At 32.0% G+C, this 24,661-nt stretch overlaps 1 protein-coding gene across 3 annotated transcripts in view; it reads left to right on the top strand.

Annotated features, from left to right (window-relative positions):
• The window catches only part of LOC126741573 (autophagy-related protein 16-1), a 579,654-nt gene that overhangs the window by 26,950 nt on the left and 528,043 nt on the right, over window positions 1-24,661 (top strand). For all 3 annotated transcript variants that reach the window (XM_050448051.1, XM_050448050.1, XM_050448049.1), the window contains 2 exons: window positions 5,077-5,182; window positions 5,779-5,921. In XM_050448051.1, the coding sequence (XP_050304008.1) occupies window positions 5,077-5,182; window positions 5,779-5,921 (249 nt within the window). The remainder of the gene's footprint in view (window positions 1-5,076; window positions 5,183-5,778; window positions 5,922-24,661) is intronic.

The raw sequence follows: 24,661 nt of genomic DNA, 5'->3' as shown, positions 1-24,661 counted from the left end.
GTTATTGACAATCCACTTGTCATAAAATGATGCGTCTAAGAATCTCATTACAGGAAAGGTTCTGTTTGGTGGTGCACCATCATGTTGGTAATAAATGTTTCTGTGTTCTGCCAATGGTAAATTTATTAAATATTCTGTATCCAAGCCTTCTAGAATATTTAAATATCCTTCTCCTGTAAAAATTAATACAGAACTAAAAATTTAAACATAATATGCATTAAATTTATCAGTGACTTGCCATTTAAGTTTTCTTCGTAAAACTGTAATTTAATGATTCGATCATTTCTGATAGCACAAAAACATTAAACTGCCAGACTTCTTGATAATTTCGTGATCTCACAGCATGAGGATTTGAATCACTCCAAACATGGGAATTATGTCTGTTAAAAAGACAATTTTTTGAAAATTTTGCCTCATCAGTCCAAATTACGTCATCCAAAAACTGAGGATTTTCCTGTACCATTGTTAAGATAAATTTACAAAACTGGATTCTTTTGGGCAAATCTGTTTCTCTAAGGTGCTGAACCAAATATATTAAATAAGGGTGGAAGTTATGTTTCAACAAAATCCTGTGTATTGTGTCTTTGGAGAATCTAGTTTGTGAAGCTACTTGTCTTAAGGCCGTCATAGGATACGCTGCAAAATATCCCAATTTCAATATTTTCATTGTCAACAACTGGTTTCCTTTTTTGCGCTTTCGCCTTAACAGTGCCAAAATTTTTTAAATTTTCTATTATTCGCCTAACACCACAACATGATGGTTTCTGTTTTTCTGAGAATCTACGTTCATACATTTGGCATGTTCTCAATAAAACTTTGTTACATTATCCACAGATAATAAACAAATTTAAATAATCTTCGTGTGTATAATTTAATGGCCCAGGCATATTAGGTTTTAAAAAATTACGAAATTACAAGCAATACTGACATTTCTGTTACTAGCGATTACTATAACCAACTAATCAACCATTCTTAAGCCGTGTTACTATGCAGCTTTTAATATTAGGCCAAATTTAAACTGCCAATATTTCGGAAACTATCAATTTTTGGACTAGATAACCTTATACAAAGTTAACCTTACTTTTAATTATCTTTATAAAAAAATAATAAAAATAGGGGTTATTCATTTAAAAATTGATTTTTCATGATATTTCATTCTAATTTTTCTGATTTCATTTTAATTTTTAATGCTAGTTTTTGACCCCCCTGTATCTTTTTTTTATGCCAAATATTAAAATAGTTTTTTAAAGTGGTTTTTCCTTTAAAATAAAACCAAAACCAACCATTAAATAAAGGCTATTGAAAGGGAGTAATCGGTAATTATGTTAGTGCTTATAAACATAATTTTTCACATGAAATTAAAAATATGTCAAAAACGGTTACACTTAGATATAGGACATTATACACAAAATACACCTAGAATTTCACGTGGAAGTCAAAAATGTAAAGATATACAGGGTGTTCCATTTAAAATAACGAAGTTGACACCTACTTCCGGTATAACCGGAAAAGTAAGAACTGTCAAAATATTTTAGCTATGTGGCCCCCATCGACTGTGATATCGATCGCGTCTATTCGTCGTAAGACACCCTGTATACCGTACTGTTCGCGAATAGTCTGGGGAGGCGCTATCCTGTTGGAACCATATCGAATCTGCCGGTATAAATGAGTTTTCAGCATTTGGATAAAATGCAATTAAACTAAGTACTATCTGATTTTGAATCAACTCTAAATATTTTTCAGAGATAAGTGCGGAATAAAATAAGGATTCACAATTCCTGCCCATCCGTTTAACTTCATGGAAAATTGTGTGTGACTTTCCATACACCAGTGTGGATTTTCTGGTGCCAATAATAAAACTTTTGCCTATTTACAGAACCATTTAAAAAAAACTTGCTTCGTCGGAAAAAAGCAATCATACTTAAATATTGTGGGTTTGCATTACATTATTCATCATTATTTCGTAAAACTCTATTCTGTGGATGTAATCATTTTCTATAAGCTTCTGGATTAAATGAATTTTATATGGATCCCATTTATTTCTATGGAAATATTTTAAAACACATGATTTACTAACCGACTGATCTGCAGCAACTTGTCGAGTTGATTTATGTGGATTTTCTTGTAAATCGAGCAAAATATCTAATTGTCTGTTTTCTGGAAGCATGGGACGGTACAGGTCATATGTGTCTCTAACATGACCAAAAGCTCTAAACTTCTCTTCAATTTTGCTTACTACCGAACGTGTAATAGGCCTCTGCGGGTACTTATTGTTAAACAGATCGCAAACTTCGGCCTGTGTTCGAATCTTGTCGCCATAACGTACCATCATCAAAATTTCAATTCTTTGTTTTTCAGTTAAACGCGTGATACTTCTAAACATTGCAACTGCACTTGACACTTACTGACATTTACGTTAAGTAATACATACTGTTTCCATGCTATTAAATGGTGACAAGGTATCAACAATCGAATATACCTGTTAAGAAACTATGAAAAAACATGTTTGAATACGCTGAAATGACCCAAACAGTTGCAAATTTATTAATAATGTTAATATTAGGTATAAGACATGGTATTCAAAATATACTTAAAATTCTATGCAGAATTCAAAAATGGAATAAAAAATAGGCGTTTTCATTAAAAAAAATTGAAGTTGATGGTCGTTGCTTATTTTTGTTTCACCCTTATACATGAACGCATCATCAAAAAAAATCGCGAATTTGTTCCAACTTGCACGTCCTCACTGTATAATATCACCTATGCATTTATTCCCAAAAAATGTTTGCAAATAAATACCGCTTATTTCTTATTAGCTATTGTTCTCACTAAGATGTTCATTTTCTCACTAATTGACGTTTAAATTACAAATTTAATTTAAGGAAAGTAAATTATAAAGCAAACTACGTTTCACATTCACTACACAATTTTTAGATTTTTAACAGGAAAACTATCATTAATTAAACTATAAAAAACAGCAGCGCATTTGTCGTATTTTGTGTTTAGTAATGTTTTAATATAATTAAAGGCTCTTCAATATTTGTTGCAAAAAATCACACTCATATAGACGAATAATTAACACTCTTAATTTGCGAATCAATAGAATCTTTTATCCGAAGAATTCTAGAGATCTTTTACATATGACCTGGCTAAAGTCCTAGTAAATGTTTACTATATTAACTTAATTTATAAATGTATCTACAACAAACATTTTCAACATACTGAAGACGATTTTTGACAAAAAAGCAAGACAGGGATAGTATGTAATATGACAATAATTTAAAACATGTAAAATCAATGATTGACACATTTTTTTCTTATTTTAAAATTAAGAATGTGCCTATTTGCGTATAAAATTTTCATTTCTAAATAGATTTTTTGTAATATCTTTGTAATATGCTCCTTAAATCTAAGTTAGACATCCAAATATAACCCTAGCTTTCTTTCACAATTTGAAATATTAACTTCTTATCCGCCAAATTTAAATTTAAACTCTCTTTAAATTAAAACCTCTAAATTCTTTTGTTGTTTTACAAAACTGTTTTTTCAGCGTTTAATTTTAAATTATCTTTATTCGAGTAATGAAACATTGAATTTAGATCATTATTTAGCTCAGCAGTAGTCAAATCAGAACCCTCAGGATAAAAGTAATGAAGAAGCTGGGTATCATCAGCATAGGACTGTATCTAAGAAGCTTTAAAAAAACCCACGTGATACTTCATCGAGATATTTTAATTTTGCCCATTGCAGGTAGCAGGTTTTCCTACAAGATTCAGCGTATAACACAATCTTAACTTAAACATTCAACTGATGTAATAAAGATATAAATACCTATCTAGTTTTCTAATAATTTCTATCTAAGTGATGGTATACACGATCCGGTTTCAACGGATGCGTTTCTACCGCATACGGATATACGCAATGCATACTGCGTTGAAAACGGATATGCACTAAGACAAATTCCAAAACTTAAATGCTTTGAGACTTTCATAGAGAGATAATGTCTTCATTGCTTAGAATTACTTGTGATCTTGAAGCAGAAAATCTTTTACGAGAGCCAATATAACGTAAACATTGAAGGCATCCATATTTTGAAAGTAGAGTAGAAAAATCAACAATTTTTATACAAATATTCGGCAGTATAATGATATGTTTTTCAATTATTAAAAAATGTCTAAAAAATGATTTGGCGAATTATTAGCTATGTTAAAACAAGGTATTTAATGTAATAATTTGAGTGGAAATGACTAAAAACGCGCGTTACAACCGGAACGTGTATTGCCTCCTATTTTAAACTATTTGTTGTCGTACCAATGCGGTACCGCTGCGTTTCTACCGCATCCGTTGAAACTGGATCGTGTATACGCGCACTAAGTGCGGGTATACACGATCCAGTTTCAACGGATGCGGAAGAAACGCAACGGTACCGCATTAGTACGACAACACATAGGTTTAAATAGGAGGTGATACACGATGCATTAGCACCGCATAGACAGAAGAGAAACGCAGCTTGCTGCGGTAGCAACGGACGACGGGATGATCCTAGCCAACACACGTACTTACATGTATCGCGATACACGTTCTGGTTGTAACGCGCGTTTTTAGTCATTTTTGCCTAAATTATTACAGTAATTACCTTGTTTTAACATAGTTAACAAATCGCCAAATGATTGTTTAGACATTTTGTAACAATTGAAAAACTTATCATTATACTTGTATAAAAATTTGTCGATTTTTTTTCTACACCACTTTTAAAATATGGGTGCCTTCAATATTTACGTTATACTGATTCTCGCAAAAGATCTTCTACGTTAAGACCACAAATAATTCTTAACAATGAAGACATTATTACTCGATGAAAGTCTCGAAGCAATTAAATTTTGGAATTTTTCTTAGTGCATATCCGTTTGCAACGCAGTGTGTATCGCGTATATCCCATGCGGTACAAACGCATCTATTTCTATCGCATCCGTTGAAACCGCGTCGTGTATATCCGCACTAAGAGTAATGAAACAATGCAAACAAAAAACTATTAAGGTTAGTACTCCCATGTATTCTGATGATAATTTATTTTAGGATGCACACGAAGGCGAGGTAAACGCGATAAAATGGAGTCCGTTAGATCGGATATTCGCCACCGGTGGCGCCGATCGTAAAGTGAAACTTTGGGACATTTCGAAAGGTCAGTCAAACAATGCATGACACGCGTCACTATTACTATGGGCTGACATCATTTGCTTGGGGCTTAATATTATCCTCACGGCTGACTTGATCATAATTCACTCCACAGCATTTTGCTATTGCAAATTATCATTGTTTTGTTTGTTTATTAACAAAATTTTTAGTTTTATTTAAGCCCTTTAAGGTTAAGGCATTTTATCTTTATAAATGACTGATTGTTATTTTATTTATTTGTTATACAAATGGTGCATGAAATGATTCTTGAAATAAATTGGCTCTATGTCTTTCGTTTTTTAGGCTAGTTTTATGTTATATGTTAAGGTTTATGTCTTTTTTTATATAAATAAATTTTACTTAGTAATTTATTGGTTTTGTTTTAGTAGTAATGAATTTGTTCTATTATGTGTGTTTTAAGGGTTAAACTCTTTTAAATATTTTGTTACAGAAGGCGTTATTTTCAGTCATGTTTTACTAAATAAGTAATTACCAACAAATCTTTTAAAATGTAAAATAGAAGCTTTATATGCCTCATGAGTTCACGTTTCACCCGGAGGGATATGCTATTTCCTTTATATGATTTACAATAATTTCTTACAGGAATTCAGGAATGCAAAGGTGTCCTTGTGGGAAGTAATGCCGGTGTAATGGCCGTAGACTTTGACGCCTCCGGATCCCTGGTTTTGGGTGCCTCGAACGATTATGCCACGAGGGTATGGACGGTGGTTGATCAGAGATTAAGGGTAAGTCTTTTATTGACAATTTTATTATAATTAAATTATTGAGAATATTGATAGAACAAAAACACAATTTTACCAACTATTCATTTAATATTATTATTTAACCACTAAACGAGTCAAAAGTCTAATAATAAATGAATACATTTTTCAGTTTAATCTTAACTAAGAAAAGACTTTGTATATGTATTGGGTAAGAGATGGCTGTCTATGTACGGCAAATTTTTGAAACCTCTTAAGTTTTTACTGGCTTTGACTTTTCTTATGATTTAAAGTGTTTCTTTGTTAAGGTAAATATAGGCAAAGCAATTTTTCTTGTTGATACAGTTTACAACGCAATTAAGTCAGATTTAGAGCGTTGTGTTGAATGTTTCGATAAAATATTATATGACATAATTATAATAGTAGAGTTGATTAAAAAACGGAATACAATATATATAGTTACTAACCATACAATAAATAAAAAATGAACATTTACAAATCTCACTGAAGCACACTAAGCACTTTTGTGCGTGATTTAAGGTTACATAATTGGGTAAATGTTAAATCTAGCTAATTATGTCCTTATTGGGTAAACAGGCTATAGTCGGGTTAGAAAGCTCATTTCGGGCTATAATCAGTACAATATACAGTTTTAAAGCGTAGAAAAGTTTTTAATGATTTAATAAATCTTGAATACATCCATTGAATGTTTTTTGTTTCAAACTGCTTTTGAAATAATATCAACTTACATGTATTACTTTTATAGTGCGGGTTTGTAACTTGTAATAAATTCGATAATAAATAAATTGAAGCGTGTTCGGAAAAACGCTGGGACACGTCAATTAAGATTGTAAGTTGTGCATTTTTTATAATAATTTTTTTTATACAGGGTGTGGCACGTAGGCAGGGGTTATACCAACTTTCCTATTTTAAATGGGACACCCTATATGTTATTATATTTTTAGATTTTGCACAAAACTCCAAAAATTTTGATGTATCACATGCTATAACTTTATTCACCAGTTTTTAAGTTTTGATTTTTTGTTTTAAAAACGTTTTAAATTCAAAAAATAAGCGTTTCACTAAACAGTTTTTTAATCGTAATGCATTTTATGAATCTCTTATAAAAATGTGGCATTTTTATAAATTTTGACATTGCTACAAGACGTGCCTTTACTGTCGGATAATCATATTTAAGTTTCTTTTAATTTTTTTACGAAATGGGCTATTTAAGTGAAAAGCACATTATTGATAATCTTAATGATGATTGGGTATGGAGATAGAACAAGAACCCAAAATGAAGTTTTGCATTTATTCAGACAGAAGTATCCCGATTTACCAATCATATTTCAAAGTACTACAAGCAAGATTGAAAAACAGTTTTGGGAAAATGATCACGTAAGAACAATGACTAGTTTTCGTCGATCTGCGATAAAAACACCAAAATTAATGTGTTATTAGCCATTGAAGAAAATCCTAATATTTCCACTAGGCAGGTAGGGCGCGAATTGGAAGTGAGCCAGTCTTCAGTGGTAAGGTTTCTTGAAGGAGAAAAATTTCATCCCTATAAACTAACAATTCTTCAGGAACCCAATAAGGAGGATGCAGATAGAAGAATTGAATTTTGTGTACAATTTATGGAATTAATACAGAACAATAATCTTATTACAGAAAACATTCTCTTTTAAGATGTTTGGGCTGGAATTCTAGGTTAGCAAGTTATAGGCCCAATTTTCTTCGAAAAAAATTGAAATGGAGCCAGGTACTTACAGTTTCTACAAGAAGAACTAATTCCAAATCTAGCTGTTCTATTCCCTGATCCAATAGAAGCTGATATTCCGAATAGAAACATCTGGTTTCATTTTTCCAGACAGATAAATTGGCAGGAGAGAACCTTTTGAATGGCCACCAAGATCGCCCGATTTGACTCTGCTAGATTTTTTCCCATGGGGATATTTGAAATCCAAAGCTTATGTGACCAAGTCGGCAAATATTGAGGAGTCGAAAACTAGAATAAGGCGAAACATTTTTCCAGAATGCATAAGAAACGTTCAAAATGAACTTGTAGTATTTTTAGGGCATTGCCAAATAGTAATTGCTTTACATTTGGAATACTTATTAAAGAAAAAGATTAAAAAATGCCCTCTTTAAGTTTATTTAGTAGTTTTTTTTTTTAACGCCCTCTATCTTATAAACAATCGAATAAAGGTATAGCATGTGATACAACAAAATGTTTAGAATTTTGTGGAGAATCCAAAAATATAATAACATATAGGGTGTCCGATTTAAAATAAGAAAGTTGGTATTAGCCCCCCCTAGATGGCACACCCTGTATAAAAACTTTATTGTAAAAAATGCGCAACTTACAATCTCAATTGACGTGTCCGAGCGTTTTTCCGAATATGCCCCCATTTATTTATTATCGAATTTTTTCCAAGTTACAGACTCGCACTGTATAATAGTAATACATGTAAGTTGATATTATTTCAAAAGCAGTTTGAAACAAAAAACATTCAATGGATGTATTTAAGATTTATTAAATCATTAAAAACTTTTCTACGCTTTAAAACTTGACGCAAATCTAATATCTTACTTTCACAAAATAGGTTATTTATGAGATATGTCTCTGCTAAAAAAGTTTTTTAAAAACCATTTTTGAACTGATTTTAATTTTTATATATGTGTTAGTCCTTCCATTGTTTGGTTAGGTGAAATTTCATTTTTTTGTTTTCGGTTTACGGCTTTTTTGTTGCTTAAGGTCCTGTTTCGATATTAATTCATCTTCTTCGGTTTTCTTTTTGGTTTTTCTCTTTTGGGAAAGACTTTGGAGGGTAGTTCTGCCTTTGCTCAAATCTTCAATCTGTTAACTCCTTGGTGCTGGAGTGGGTGGCGCACTTGTGTTTGGCACTAAAGGTTCCAAAGATGTAGTTGTGTCCAACCTTTTTAGTATTTCGACTGTATATTCGTCGTGCCTAATGATAAGCTTCGATTTTACAATTTTTCAGAACTGTTCTTTTCTAGCTATTTAAAAAAAATCGTAGAGAATTTTCAGTTCTTTTTTGTTCAGTTAAATCTCTCCCGATAAAAATTTGAGTTGCCTTTAATTTATTACAGTTGTCTAGAATTTCACTCACAATACTCTCTCTAACACGTTTCACTAGTATAGGCCTAGGTTTTTCATTTCTGTCTTTTCCAATATTAACAGTTTAGTCTAATTAATTTTTCCTATTTTGAGGCGTAAGTTATCACTGACAATGTCTGACACAACTTCCTCCAAGAGTCTAGCTGCAAAGTTTTCCTTTTAGCCAATTCTACGTTCTTTAAAACTGAAAATCCTGCGAAATCCTGTTTTAGCGTTAATACATCCTGTCTCGTTCGCTGTAAAATTTACCTCTTGTGCTGCTTATTTATTTGAAAAATATACGTTTTCCGAAAATCGATAAGAAATAATAACATTTTTGATAACATATTTGAAAGGAAAAGTCAATATTTCCTCCAACTTAATTGTTGCCTGGCAACCGAAAATAACAGTAAGGAAATATTTATTTCTGTACTGTAAGGAAATGTTATTTCCATACAGTAAACTTTAGAACATAAATGCGAACAGGTTGCTCCTAAACAATTTTTTTTTTAAAACCTTTAGCACAAACAAGGTTAACATTATATTTTAAAATTATTACTTATTATTTGTTATATTTACTGGGTTTTGTCAATTAGTACAAGTATTGAAAACTGGAAGAACTTGGGAACTAATAGCATTATTTTGTTGAATATTTTCCAAACTAATAATTTTATTTGTATGACAATAACTAATATTGGGCGTTACTGCAGTATTAGAAATATTAGATTTTCTGCTGTGAAAATTTTATTTGCCACTTCTTCCTTATTAGTAAGAGACTCTTCTATATATCCTTCAGCGACGTTTGTTGATTTCCATCCACCCAGTCTCTTTAAACTAGTAATATCTCCACCAGAATCAACAAGCATTGTGGCAGAAGATCGACGAAAACAGTGGCCGGTATATTCTTTCGAGTTTGACAAATTCAAATAACTGGCCACTATTTTAGGCATGTTTCTAAATCGGTGAATTCCTACTACTTGTCTACAACCTTTTTCATTTTGGTACTTAAAAAAAATCGAGTAGTATTCATGTTTCTTGGTCTTAAAGAGACATACTTGCGGTATAGATTTAAGTACATTTCGTTTACTATAAATGATCTTGATGTATTGGTTTTTGAATCCGGTATGGTAACTAAAAGTTTAGATAGTAGGTCTTGTATATCTTATACAGTCATTTTAACCAGCTCGTCCATTCTGCAAGCTCCGGAAATTCCAAATATTACAGCTACCTACAACAATAAATAAGCATGTAAAGAATCCAAATATAATTTGAAGTTTTGTAAGTTACTTTAATCATTAAATATTCCTTATCTGGAGCTTCCTGAATAAATTTGTTTATTTCTTCTTTAGTTAAAATCTTGAATTTTGTTGGCTTATAGGCATGTGCTTGCCGTTTCAGGATTGCCCGAAGTTTTGAATATTTAGATATATCCACATCATGTCTAATTGCAAGGGTTGCCTTCAGCATTGAATAATTGGCCCATAAACTTCAAGATTTCATCTTGGAACCAAGCTCCAAGAAGTATGCCATTACAACATTTTCCGAGAAAGAAGTTACATTTTTATTCGTACGGTAGTCCATAAAGAGGTTGTATGCATAGTTATACTTATTTGTAGATTTTACTGGTAACAATTCCAATGATGCAGCATTCACTGCCTTCGTGAGTTCTGAGGGGGTTCCAGAAATAGAACAGTCATCATCACTCATCATTTTACACGTTACTTTGGCTTTTTAAAACGTTAAAAAATCAACACTTTGGAAAGACGCCACAAATAAACTTTTCACTCGTCAAGTTTGACAATTTAAAATTATGTACTTCGTTTCCGTAGTTACGAAACAATGTTTCATGGCTTCTTTTATTTAAGGGAAAATAATAATGTTGATTTGAAATTTTAAACATGATTAGTAATAATTTACCGTAATTTTAATGATTCCCGATTTTCGGAAAAATAGTATGTAGACCTCGTAGGAAAAGCCACACTCCGTATTGCCAGTCTCGGCTTGCGCCTCGACTGGCAATTTTACGATCGCCCGGGAATGTTAAGCTGTTCCTACTGGGTATACAATATACTATTTATTTATATGTATAAAATCCGGCTGCGCTACGATTATATTATTATTTGCCTGTCCACAGTATGAATACTGGGCAGCATATTATACTGGGTAAGGCTAATCATTAAACAAATATTATTTTAATTGATTTGAAGCTGTAAGGCTTATGATTTTACCCAGTTAATAAATGAGCCTACTTCTATTACTGGTTTTTCTCAATAATTATTAATCGATGTTATCTATCTTTAAAAACCCACAATATTACAAGGGCTGCAGTATTTAACGCTGATTTATTAAGTGACTATCAATCTATATTCTGTAGTTTTCAAATTGAGAAAAAAAGTAGGAATTTTAAACATTCCAATAAAAATAATAATAAAATATTTTTATTAAAATGTTAATTTTTATAAGGATCTAAATAAAATTATTTATGATAATATGTACTATATAAATAATTTAGATCAAAAAATTAGGTACCTTACTAGTAATATTTGGTTTTTATTTATTTGATAAACATGCACCATTTGCGACGTCAAAAACGTCTAAGCTCTGTACCCCGTAGATAAGCCAATGTGCAGCTTTTTATGAATGAAAAAATAAGGCATTGTCAAGGCTTAAAAAATATTAAAAAGATGTAAATATTAAAGTGTCGCCGATTGGAAATAATGCTAATAAGTCTAAAAATTGTCTCTAATAGATCTATTCCTTTAAATCCCCAAGATTCAAACAAATTTAATGATTCTTGCTTTAGTTTATATCCCATTAGATAGTTGTCCAGAAAGAATTGCTAATTTTTTTAACAAGCAGTTTATGCATGAACTAAATTTGAAATTTTCTCGAGGAAATTTTTACCATAGTTTTAAACCTTAAATCAAATTTACACAGTTGTTATTCAACACCGGCGTCAATGTTGTAATACTGTATTACAAAGCTGTCTCCACATATTACACCTATTATAAACTGTTGCCTAGAAACTGGGTATTTCCCTGATATGTGGAAAACTTATTTCTTAACACGTTTGGCTAAAATTAGTAATCCAACTAACTTCTGCGACCTTCGACCAATTTCAGTTATCACAGTCATCTCTAAAGTTTTGGAAAAATGTATTGTTGTATTATTCCGTATAAGCAATCGGGTTTAGAACAACATAGCACGACATCTTTCTTACTAAACGTTACGACAGAGGTGACTCCACAGCACTTATAAAGCTTGACTTTTCCAAAGCATTGACTCAAGGTGTCAACCTCAGTTCATCATTTGCTTATCTATTACGGATTTAATAATATTTCTCGAATGTTTTTTAGATCATACTTGTTGTATGTAATTTTAAAATGTATATTGTATGTCAATGTTTACTAGGTCATATTGACGGAATGCAAATAGTAGTCTTGGAAGGTCAAACTTTCTCAAATACTAAATATATAACATCTGGAATACCTCAGGGATCTGTTTTGAGCCTGTCTTTTTTGTGATGTATGTTTCTGATTTGTTTAATGTTGTAAAATACTGCCAGATCCAGGGTTTTGCCCTTGATCTAAATCTGATCTTTTTCTTCTCCTCCCTATCTATGCGAAAAACTTACCTTTCGGAAAAATTTACATACTTAAATATCGATAAGTCTTTTTTCGTCACGGTTTTCTATATAACACTGAAATTAAATTACGAGACAGTTCTACCACTAACGAAAACTCTTTATTTTTACTCTCGACACGTGTTTCACTAACGATGCTAGCATCTTCAGGAGAAGATTAAAACTAAACTAAAACTCCTTACAAATCTCATTATACAGGGTGTTACTTAAAGGTATGTCATAATTTAAAAGGGACATTCCTGGACCGATTTTAAGTCGAAAAGTTCATATAAACATGGGTCCTAAAATGCTTAGTTTTTAAGATACAGGGTGTTAAAGTTTTATTTTTTTTTTCGTTTTTAATACATTTTTCAAATACGGTTTAAAATATTGAACTGAATTTTGGCACAGGATATTATGGCATAAAAACACATTTTTTAGATGTTCACCTACTTTTTTTTAGCAATCAGTGGCGTAGCTATGATGAATTTTTAATACAATTTTACAAAAAAAATACTACGCCATTGACTTACGAAAAAAATTATGATTTTATCTTAATTATCAATCAATTATAAACAAAAAATTCCTCCATGACTTTTGCTGTAAATCTTACCGTTTGGGTGTAATCGTTAATTAAAAAAAACGTCTTTTATGCATAAAATGCATCTTTAAAAATTATGGAAATAAATCAAGTTAGCTTTGCTCGTTGCCAGAAATTGTTTTTTGTTGTTTTAAACATTATGACACTTGCGTTAGTGATTATTCTTAACAGTTTGTTTTTAGTACCCTTTGGATCTTAAAACGTGAATTGTACTATTAAAAAAATGGTAGATTATTCTAATTTGGAAATGACGCAAATGCATTTCCTTTATAAACTTGCCAATGGTAATGCTATGGAGGCGCGGCGTTTGTATCAAGAAAGGTATCCTAATCGCGCTGTCGCAAATAGAACACTATTTATAAACATTCATCGTCGTCTGGCTGAATCTGGGAGTTTTAAGGCTAATTCTGCCGAGGGAAGGCCCCGTACAGTTAGGACACCGGCAGTTGAAGAGGCTGTCCTACATGCAGTCGAAGAAGATCCGATCACAAGTACACGAAAAATTGGTATGGTATTGAACATCTGCTACAAGACGGTATGGGTAATTTTAAGGGATTCTTTGTTATATCCTTTTCACATACAAAGGGTTCAGGCATTGCTTCTTAGAGATTATGAACCGCGTACGCGATTTTGTAGATGGTATCTCCAATAAGTAACACAAAATCCTCAATTTGGTGCGAACATCTTGTTTACGGACGAAGCTTTTTTTTTCTCCAGAAATGCAATAATCAATTTCCATAACAATCATTACTGGGCTCAAGAAAACCCTCATGCGATTACAGAGACACATTTTCAGGAACAATTTTTAATAAACGTTTGGATCGGTATAGTATCCGATCATTTAATTGGACCATCTTTTTTATTAGGACACCTTAACGGACAGAATTATTGTAATTTTCTCCAAAATGATTTGCCTTTGCTTCTCGAAGATGTTCCTCTTCAGTTACGGCAAATAAAATTCTTAAAAGCGTAGACACCAACAAAGCTTTTGGACCCAATGGAATTCCAGCCCTAATACTAAAACGTTGTGCAGACGAATTGACTCCTCCCTTATGTAGACTGTTCACGGCATCGTATAAGCAGGGCCAATTTCCAACAAGCTGGAAAACTGCTCGAGTGCAAGCTGTACTCAAAAAGGGTAAGAAGACGATGCCCTCCAATTACCGCCCGATTGCACTAGTTCCAGTAATATCGAAGATTATGGCGAAAGCAGTCAACCAACAACTGTTAAGATATCTGGAATCATCTGGACTAATCAGCGATCATCAATACGGCTTCCGAAAGCTTAGATCCACCGGCGACATTCTGGCGATATTCTGGCACGGTGAGTCCCGCTCAGTCGCTCTTGACATTTCCAAGGCATTTGACAGAGTGTGGCATGAGGGACTGCTAACCAAGCTCTCCTCAATCGGCATACAAAACTCATTATTGAATTGGATCAAAAGTTTTCTTGAACAACATTCTATGCTTGCATTCTATCCCCCATTCTTTTCTTGGTATATATCAACGATTTGCTAGGAACCACTGTCAATCCAATCTACAGCTTTGCGGACGATAGCACACTTATTTCCACATTTAAGTCCGCCAAACCAACGACAACCGCAAGTTCTCAGAATCTTAGGCAGCAACGAGTAGCTTTAACCAACAACGATATTAAAGCAATCTTGGAGTGGGGCAATAACAATTTGGTCAATTTTAACACTAAAAAAACGCAGGCTGCCGTGTTTACGATGAAGACTAACCTTGGTGGCCCGGAGCTGGTTATGGCAGGGAAAACATTGCCAATGAAATCATCTTTACTAGGTCTTACTTACAATCTTCTAGGAGTCGAGGTCACCAACAGTGTATCCTGGCATGACCACGTTGCCGAGGTCGCCAGGGCGGCTTCCAAAAAAACTCGGAGTGCTTTTCAAAACGAAAAAACTGTATACACCAAAACAGCTGCTGACTCTTTATAAGGCTCAAATACGCCCTTCCCTCGAGTATTGCTCGCATGTCTGGAGCTCTGCACCCAAGCATAGTTTAAACCTGCTGGATTCTATACAGAAGAGAGCTATTCGTCTTATCGACAAACCAGAACTGACAAGGATTCTGGATAGTCTGGAGCACAGGGGAAAGGTGGCTGATCTCTGTTTATTCTACCGTTATTATCACGGTAAGTGCTCCTCTGAGTTGGCAGGCCTGATTCCACCCAGGGCTGTTCCGGCAAGAAGGACGCGTCTAGCAGTTGCGGCTCATCAACATCGAGTCCACCTGCCTACCCCAAGGACGTCGCTGTATCGGGACTTTGTGGAACGCGCTTCCACCTCACATATTTCCCGACGCATACAACATACAGCGATTCAAGATAAATGCCCACAAATATCTTCGCACAAGCACCACTCTAAGAGTGACATAGGACTTTCCTCTTGTGCTTGTGTTTACCATAAAAAAAAAACTTTGGTTTCTGCATGATGGTGCTCCAGCCCACTTTAGCATATTGGCTCGTGAGCATTTAAATAGAGTCTACCGAAATAAATGGATAGGCCGTGGAGGACCACAGTTTTGGCCACCTAGATCACCTGACTTAAATAGCCTAGATTTTTTTTGTGGGGACACCTAAAAACATTGGTTTATCAGACACCAACTGTGACATTAGAAGAACTAAGAAATAGAATTATTGACGGATGTGAAACTATACGAAATACGCCTGGAATTTTCGAAAGAGTTCGTGATTCTATGAGAAGAACATCAGAAGCCTGCATAGAGGCAAGAGGTGGTCATTTCCAACATTTGTTGTAAATTGTGTATGTATGTATTGTATTTAATTGTTGTTGCTTTTTGTTCACCAGTTTGTAAAAAATGGCTTGAAAATAAATATTTGAAAAATGTACCGTTGGTATGTAAGACGTAATTATGTAAGACGTTTTTTAAATTAACGATTACACCCAAACGGTAAGATTTACAGCAAAAGTCATGGAGGAATTTTTTGTTTATAACTGATTGATAATTAAGATAAAATCATAATTTTTTTCGTAAGTCAATGGCGTAGTATTTTTGTAAAATTGTATTAAAAATTCATCATAGCTACGCCACTGGTTGCTAAAAAAAAGTAGGTGAACATCTAAAAAATGTGTTTTTATGCCATAATATCCTGTGCCAAAATTCAGTTCAATATTTTAAACCGTATTTGAAAAATTTATTAAAAACAAAAAAAAAATAAAACTTCAACACCCTGTATCTTAAAAACTAATCATTTTAGGACCCATGTTTATATGAACTTTTTGACTTAAAATCGGTCCAGGAATGTCCCTTTTAAATTATGACATACCTTTAAGTAACACCCTGTATACTAATGATAAACTAATAGAGTGGAAAAGGCAATGAAGCATGGCAAAACAAATCTTAAACACTAACTAAATTATATAATTGACTATAAGACATCCCTGTTAAGAATGTGTTTTTGATTTTTGAATATTGCTAAACTTTCGTATGAATCTAATTTTCTATTGTTATTAACTGGTTTAAGAAATTTTAAGTTGTCTATCCCTACAAAGTGACAGTTTTTAAAACATGTTCAGTCACACTTGACGTTTCAACTCTGATTTATGAAATAATATTTTAATTTATTCTAGGCTTTTGGAGGCACTTTTTATTTGTCCTTTTAAGTGTTTTCTAGGTAATGTAAGAAGAGTAAGAAGTTTTCTTAAGAGAATATTCTCGCCGAGAGTTTTCTAAACTCAGCTAATTTTTTTGTTCTATTATGTATTATGTATTGTCCTTTATATGAGGCGTCCCAAAGCAAAACTTATGGAAATTAGTTTGAGTGAAAAAAACTTATGTTTATGGAAGTTAGTTTGAGTGTAGAAAAACCCTTAAAGGTAGAGATTGTCAAAATATATAAAGTGGATTATTTTTCGACGCTAAAATAAATTGAAAATAAGTAGTTTTTTAGAAAAAAGCTAAAGAAAAATGGATAATACAAGTTTTGCTTTGTCAGAGTGGATTTAGCAAGTTTTGGTACTGTAGTATCTTTCAGTTTAAATAAAATAAGTAATGCGTCCAGATTAGCGTATTTAGTACGACATACCGCACATTCTAGCGAAAAATGCGGTAGATTCTTACTATCGAGATCAGTTGTACTCGGGTCATGAGTTTAACAAAACGTTTGTGGTAAAAGTAAAAAGGAATTTATTAAGTTATTAAATAAATAAGCAGTTAGTATTATTACCGGTGTTTTATTAGAGTTAAACAATAACCCGGAACATTACATTGGCGACGAGGATTTTCACTGTTTTTTATTTTTCTTATAAATAAAAAATAAAATTATAGTGTTTTAAAATAAACATTTACAAAGAAAAACGCTTGGAATTCCACGGGCAGTACTTGAGTGCGTTAGTGCAAAAGTTACAATAATTTAAACTATGGCGACAGAAAATGTAGGTCATTTACGCGTTGATTGAGAAATTGGGAAGATGCGCGATATTATGGGCGAAAACGTGCCACTAAAAGTATACGGCGGATAGATGGCTCTACTAGCGCGGGAGCGCGAGATTGCTAATATTATTAAAAACATCAGTGGAGCCGTATAATCGGTACTGAACGCATTGGAAGGAGTTTTTGCACAGCGTTTTTTTGCTATTTTATATTAAGTGTTTTGTGAGTGTTTTTTTTTGATATTTTAATTAAATTTTGTTATGTCGAGCATCAAAATGAATGCTTGCGTGTATCGTGCATGCAGTAGCATTCGCAAGAAAAACAATAACACGGTAAAATTTTTTAAATTTCCTGTAGCAAGGCCGGAAATACTAGCGCAGTGGGTGCAAAACTGTGGCAACGAGAAAATTTTTTTAATGGATGAAGGGGATCTTAAAGATAGACTTATTTGTGAAAAACATTTTGTCAAAGATCAAATTTATGTTAGCGGTGGAAGATCGTTGCTACAGAAAATGGCTGCTCCTATATTCTGGAAAGGTAGGTCTATTAAATTCAAATAGTTATACAAATTTTAATAGGTAAGTACCTAGTTTACATTTCAAAAAGTTTATTTATAGGTTTATACCTAAACTTTTTAAAATATAGGTAAGTAAAGGTAGTCTTTCATTTATGAAATATACCTATATTAATATTCACTAGGTAGGTACTTATAGGTATTAACTTTCAGGCTGTTTTTTAAATATGTAAACGTATTTATGATATGTACCTTACTATACTTACAACCTACTAGTATGTCAGTATGTAGCAAGTATGAGCTTTTTTTTTAAAGGGTTAATAAATTTAATAATATAGGTAAAAATTATTATACCTAGCATTTATATTACCTATGCATAGGTCCTTACATAGTACCGTTATGTACATTTACATAGGTATACTGGGTGGTTAGGTTCAAACGTCATTAATTTCAATATGTGGATAGATAAATAAAATTGAAAGTTTCATGATAAAATTTTTCTCAAAAATGTTTAATAACATAACCACAAAGATACAGGCAGTAAAAGTAGAAAAAAAAATGGTTTATTTGAAAATTAAAAAAAAAGCTTTCATTTAAAATTTTTTTAATGTTTATAATATAAAAGCTTTTTTTTATTTATTTATCATAACTTTAAAACTGCCAAATCGATTTTAATAAAATTTTAATAAATTTCCATTTTTGTCAATTTTTTTTGTATAAAAAGTTAGCTCTAATATATTATGTACATATTCTTCATTTGATTTTGAAAAAAAAGTTGTACTTGCGAAAATCTAATATAATGCACCGTTTTTAAAATATTGTACCTAATTTAAATATACAGAAACCTCATCTAAAATGCTACAGCTTTAGAAAAAAAATAGGCTTAATTTTGATATTAATCCTGTCAAATTAAGTGCTTAATGACTTAAGGTAACATAACTGATAACTGTATATTCAACTTATTCATCACTCTAAGCTCGATTTTTTTTATATATGTAAGTATGTATATGTAAATTTGTGTAGCATTTTAGCTAGTGTTTCTGTTGTCTCTTGTAGGTACATTAAAATTAAAATATTAAAAAAAAAACTGCCTTTGTATTATAATCAGAATTGCATGCGAAATTTCATTAAAACTATTTTAATAATATACCTAATATACCTATTATTATTATGTACCTACATTTTTATATTCCAGATTTACCTGATGAAAATACCCCGCAATACCCTGCAGAAAAAGCTGTTCAAGAGCCTAACAACGAAATAGAAGTTGTGTTATCAAACGCCGCCGGTCAACGTAAGTTTAAATAATATTTATATTATAAAAAATATTAAATAGTTTAAATTAAAAAAAAAAATTATTAAGATACAGTTTTGTTTTATGTAAATAAAAAAAGTACCTACGCAGTATTTACGTTTTATAACTATTTAATTTAAAACCTAGTATTTTAATTTAAAATAACATTAATAAAATAACAAAATAATAGGATTAATAGTAGGTAATAAGTAGATAATTTTGAATTATCAAACTTTTTTTGAAAAAAAAATAATAAAGACGGTTTTATTACAAAAACAACAATCGTGTTCCACAATATAAACAAGTGTTTTACAATTGCGAGTATTGCGAGGACAAAATCAAAACTTTAGGGGAGATTATGCTTAAAAAAATATGGAAAAGAGTCCATGTAAATGTGGGTCTAAATGGGCTTCCTGGAACTTTAGAAACAAGCATTTTTGGACCTATGTTTATATACCTACTTTATGAACTTTTTTCCATATTTTGCTGAGCGGAATCTGCCCTAGAGTTTTGTAACCGCACAACTCTAAAACATCCTGATGTGTATATATCAAAAAAAATCATGCAGGGTGGCTTCTACACATACTCTATGTTGGTTTTTAGATAACCAGCTGAGAACTTACTCCAGAAAAAGAACTAGAGAAGTTGAAGAAAGTTCCGGTTCAGAAGATCTTCAGTATTTGCAATACATTACTCCTTCGTGTCCTGACGATTTAAAAAAAATATTAACTGCTGAGTCTGATATGGTAATGTTTGGCGAACCAGGAACCCCTTCATCTACTAAGTCGCAAGTGAAACGGAAATGCAGTAGCTTAACAGTTAGATTAGTTAATTGTAAGAAAAAACTCCGTAATCATAAAATGAGAAATATTCGCTTAAAGAGAAAAAATGCAAATCAAGAATGTTTGATTAATCTTTTTAAAACTAAAAGTCACAGTGTCAAAACTTTCATCAACATGCAGTTGCCATCGCGTAAAAGAAACTGTTGGAAAACAGATGAAAAGCAGTTTGCTCTGTCTTTATATTATAAATCCCCGGGATGTTATAAATTTCTTAGAAATAATTTATTATTTTGTCTTCCAGCTGTAAGAACAATACAATCATGGTTAAAAGTTATAAATCTAAAAACTGGGTTAGAAAATACGTTGACAAAAAAATTAGCTTTAAAAGCTAAAACAATGAGTAAATCAGAACGAGTTTGCGCTCTGCTTTTTGACGAAATTGTATTAAACTGTAAGTTAGATTACAATCAGTGCCACGACTATATTGAAGGCTATGAGGATTTAGGGTTTCTTGGGCGTAAAAAGGGCATTGCTAATGTAGGATTAGTTTTTTATATAAGAGGAATTTTTGACAACTGGAAAATTCCTCTTTGCTACTTTACATCCGAAACATCGGTAAAGGGAGAAACCCTCTCCCAACTAATTAAATATGTTGTTCAGGGATTACATAAAATAGAATTCAATCCCGTAGCACTAGTATGTGATCAGGGACCTAATAATCGAAATGCCTTGAAAACTCTAGGAGCTTCAGAAATGAATCTGATAGTAAAAATTAACGACGAAAAGATTTTTACGATATATGATGTTCCGCATTTAATTAAGAGCCTAAGAAATAATTTTATAAACTTAAAATTAACGTTTCTAGTAAACGGACATTTAGTTTCTTGGCTGGATATTCTTAAAACTTACGAGGCGGACAAAAAAAGTACAACTACAAGGATGATGCCAAAACTGACAGATCAACATATAAAGCCACCTTTTTATGCAAAAATGAGGGTAAAATATGCAGTACAAATTTTTTCCCACTCAGTGGCTGCAGCTGTGAGGTCAGCTTCTCAGTTGCATGCTTTTACAAGCAATACTGCAGCACAAACTGCCGAATTTGTAGAGAACGTTAATATCATTTTTGATTCTTTAAATAGTAGAGTTTTATATGATGCAAATCTAAATAGGCGTCCTTTATCGACTAAGGACCAACTTTCATTGAACAATTTAAAAAATGGGCTGGAATATTTTAAAACCATCGAAGTTTTTGAAGACGGCAGAAAAAGAAATAATATTTACTGTTTAAATGGATTCATATGGACAATCAAATCAATACTTAGTTTATGGGAGCATCTTCAGAGTATTTCCGAATTTAATTGTAAATATCTTATAACCGGTCATCTAAATCAAGATCCGTTGGAAAATTTTTTTTCGGTGGCTAGAAATAGATGTGGATACAATCCAAAACCTAGTATTCAACATTTTAGAATTGCATTGCAGTCCAATATCAACATTAGGTTGCAAAAGGCATTAGAAACCGGTAATTGTGAAGAAGATTTTCAGGAGCAACTAATTTTAGATGACTTAAGAGAAGAAAAAGAAAATACAACATTTTCGATGGAATTCCAAAACTTACCAGCAGAGTTTGAAGAAGACGATTTTCAAGCATCTTCATCGTCCACGATTTCTAATGCACTTTTAGAAACACATCAAGAAGGGTCATCATCACCTGTATCTAATGAGGTAACACTAGAAACCTGTTCAAATGTATATGTTGCAGGATATTTTGCATATAAGATTTTGCAAAAAACAAATTGTAAAAATATTTGTGAAAATTTTTTAGTACAGAGCAACAATGCTGATATAAACGATGAAAAGGAAATATTTTTGTTAAATAAAAATTATGCAAAAGAAAATTATGTTTCCTGCCTGAAAATACCTTCAAATGAATTTTTAGAACTAACCCAAATGTTAATAACAAAATTTCACACCTATTTTGAACATTTTAAACTTCACAATGGTGTAATGAAATCAATTTACAGGTTATTACTTAATGAAATCGATATAAATGTTATTAACTTATGTCCCGAACATATTGAAAAATTATTAAAATTATTAATAAAAACAATGCTTTATAAACAAATGAAATGGGAATCTCAAAAGAACGTCAATGACAAGAAAAAGGACCGCCAATCTAAATCTATTAAAAAGAAAAATAAACCTCATAGAAAAATAATAATTTTATCAAAAAATCACTAATAAGTTAATTATTAAAAAACTATGTAAATTATTTACAAAAAAAAATGTTTGAAGGTATTTTTTTATACCTACAGGTCATCATAGCCTATGTATACCTACACAGAAAAAACACTTTAATATATTGAATAACAAGGTTTTGATTGTTTTTTTTTTATTTATCGAATAAAAATTATGTTCATTTAATTAATTATATTTGAAACAATTAAGGAGAAATTATTGATGCTATTACAAGTATTATATTCAGAACATATCAAAATAGTTATTCACTTAAAATATATTGTTATTATGTAAATGATTCTATATTTTTAAAACTAAGGGTAATCTGTACTTCTTTGAAAATCACAGAAATTATTGCGTTTAAAGATTATGTAATCAAGGAAAAATTTGCAGTGTTTATTGCAATGGAAACTAAAGTTAGGGGAAATTAAAAGTGTCGTAGGGTTGGGTTGGGTTGTCATGACAACAACATGAGGTTGTTGAACATTGACATTCAATGTTCTCTTCGCCTTAAACAATACTGTGATCGCCGCAATATCGTTACCATTATTTCAATGTGACCCATATTCAATTTAACCATAGCTAAAATTAAAAACGCCCCACTTTCATTTTGGTATTCGGCAATGCCGGCGTGGAACAACAGGCTTCGGTTTAGGTTTCAATGCTTGTGTGTATCGGTTTCTGTGTCAGTACATAATTATTTTATTCTGTGAGTACATTATTTTTTATATAATACCTAATATGAATAATTTGCTGGTGTCCTGGGGGTCGGACTCCTTGAAACAAATCTTTGCAGGTCAGTTAAATTATATGCTATTTTTGTTAAAAAGCTATATTTGTTACAGTTTTCGAGATCCGATAGGACCATTACATTTATTATAGCCTGTGTTATTACACCAAAAAATAATGTTATGTTTGTAAAAAAGAGGTTAATAAAAAAGATAACCTTATATATTTTTGTTTTATTTGATTAAAAACTCCTGTCCTTCAGCTCAGGGCTTAGATTTTCGACTCCTCTCAAATTTCGTTCGTATAGAACTAAGTCAAAATTGTATAAAAATTAACGATTCGTATTTCAAAAATTAAATATCTGGATCGTTAATTGTTTTTGACTTGGTTTGCATACGACGATATTTGAATGGATTTGACAATCCAAGCTCAAATAGACTTTAAACTCATATTCAGTCTATAAAACACTCGCATTTAAACAATTAAAGTATTTTATTACAATAAACACTACGTGAAACTAAATCAACTGTGGGATAAGGTTGTTTAAATAAGTCTCTACTTCAAGTTATAAAATAATAATTTTTGTTACAAAAAAAATTAGATTTATTTATAAAAGAGTTCATATTAATGTAATTTACACCTACCATTTGCTCAAGATGATACCTGATAAAATGAGCTAATATTTTCTAAGATTACAGAAGACTTTGGCTAAATAAGCAAATTTTAAAACGTAATAATATTAATAATAATAATATCATATTGTGCGACTTAAAACACACAAATTTGTATATTATTGTGTCAATCGCAAAAACTATATTATGTACAACTCGGCCAAAGTAGCTTGGCCTCTGAGATGCGCGAATAAAATTATTAAAGATACGGTATTTGTATGGTTCAAACCATTGTGCACATCAAGGTCAGAGGCGAAGCTACTTTTGCCGAATTCTAGGTAGGTATACATATTTATATTCATACAAAAAACAACACTAAACCCCAGTATAAAAATTGTTTTATACAGTGATAAACTGCGCTTCGATTCATGAGAAAACAATTTGATTATGCATTTGCTAAAACTCCCCTGGGTGCCCGATATCGGTTTTCTTTAAGCTGAAACTGAATCGAAATGAGAATTGCCGCGCTTGGCCGCTAAGCGTCGCTCAAAAGCAGCAAGTCCCCCTCGTTCCGCGCGTCCCCGGCCCTCACTACAGACGGGCACGGTTTAATGCAGGGCATTTACGTATCTTCCCAATTTCTCAATCAACGATTTACGCGAATTTGATCCGGCAAGTTCGGATTGGTCGATTTTCAGAAAAAGAATAGAAAATTATTTTGTAGCTAATGATATTAGAGATGAGGGTCGAAAAAAGGCAATCTTGTTAAATATATTAAGTGAGGATGCTTACAAATTAGTTTTTGACTTATGCATTCCCGAGGAGCCCGAGAA

The sequence above is a fragment of the Anthonomus grandis genome, chromosome 10, assembly GCF_022605725.1.
Source record: "Anthonomus grandis grandis chromosome 10, icAntGran1.3, whole genome shotgun sequence".
Taxonomy (NCBI): Eukaryota; Metazoa; Arthropoda; class Insecta; order Coleoptera; family Curculionidae; genus Anthonomus; species Anthonomus grandis.
Note: the sequence above shows the minus strand (reverse complement) of the source record. Positions and strands in the feature narration are given on the sequence as shown.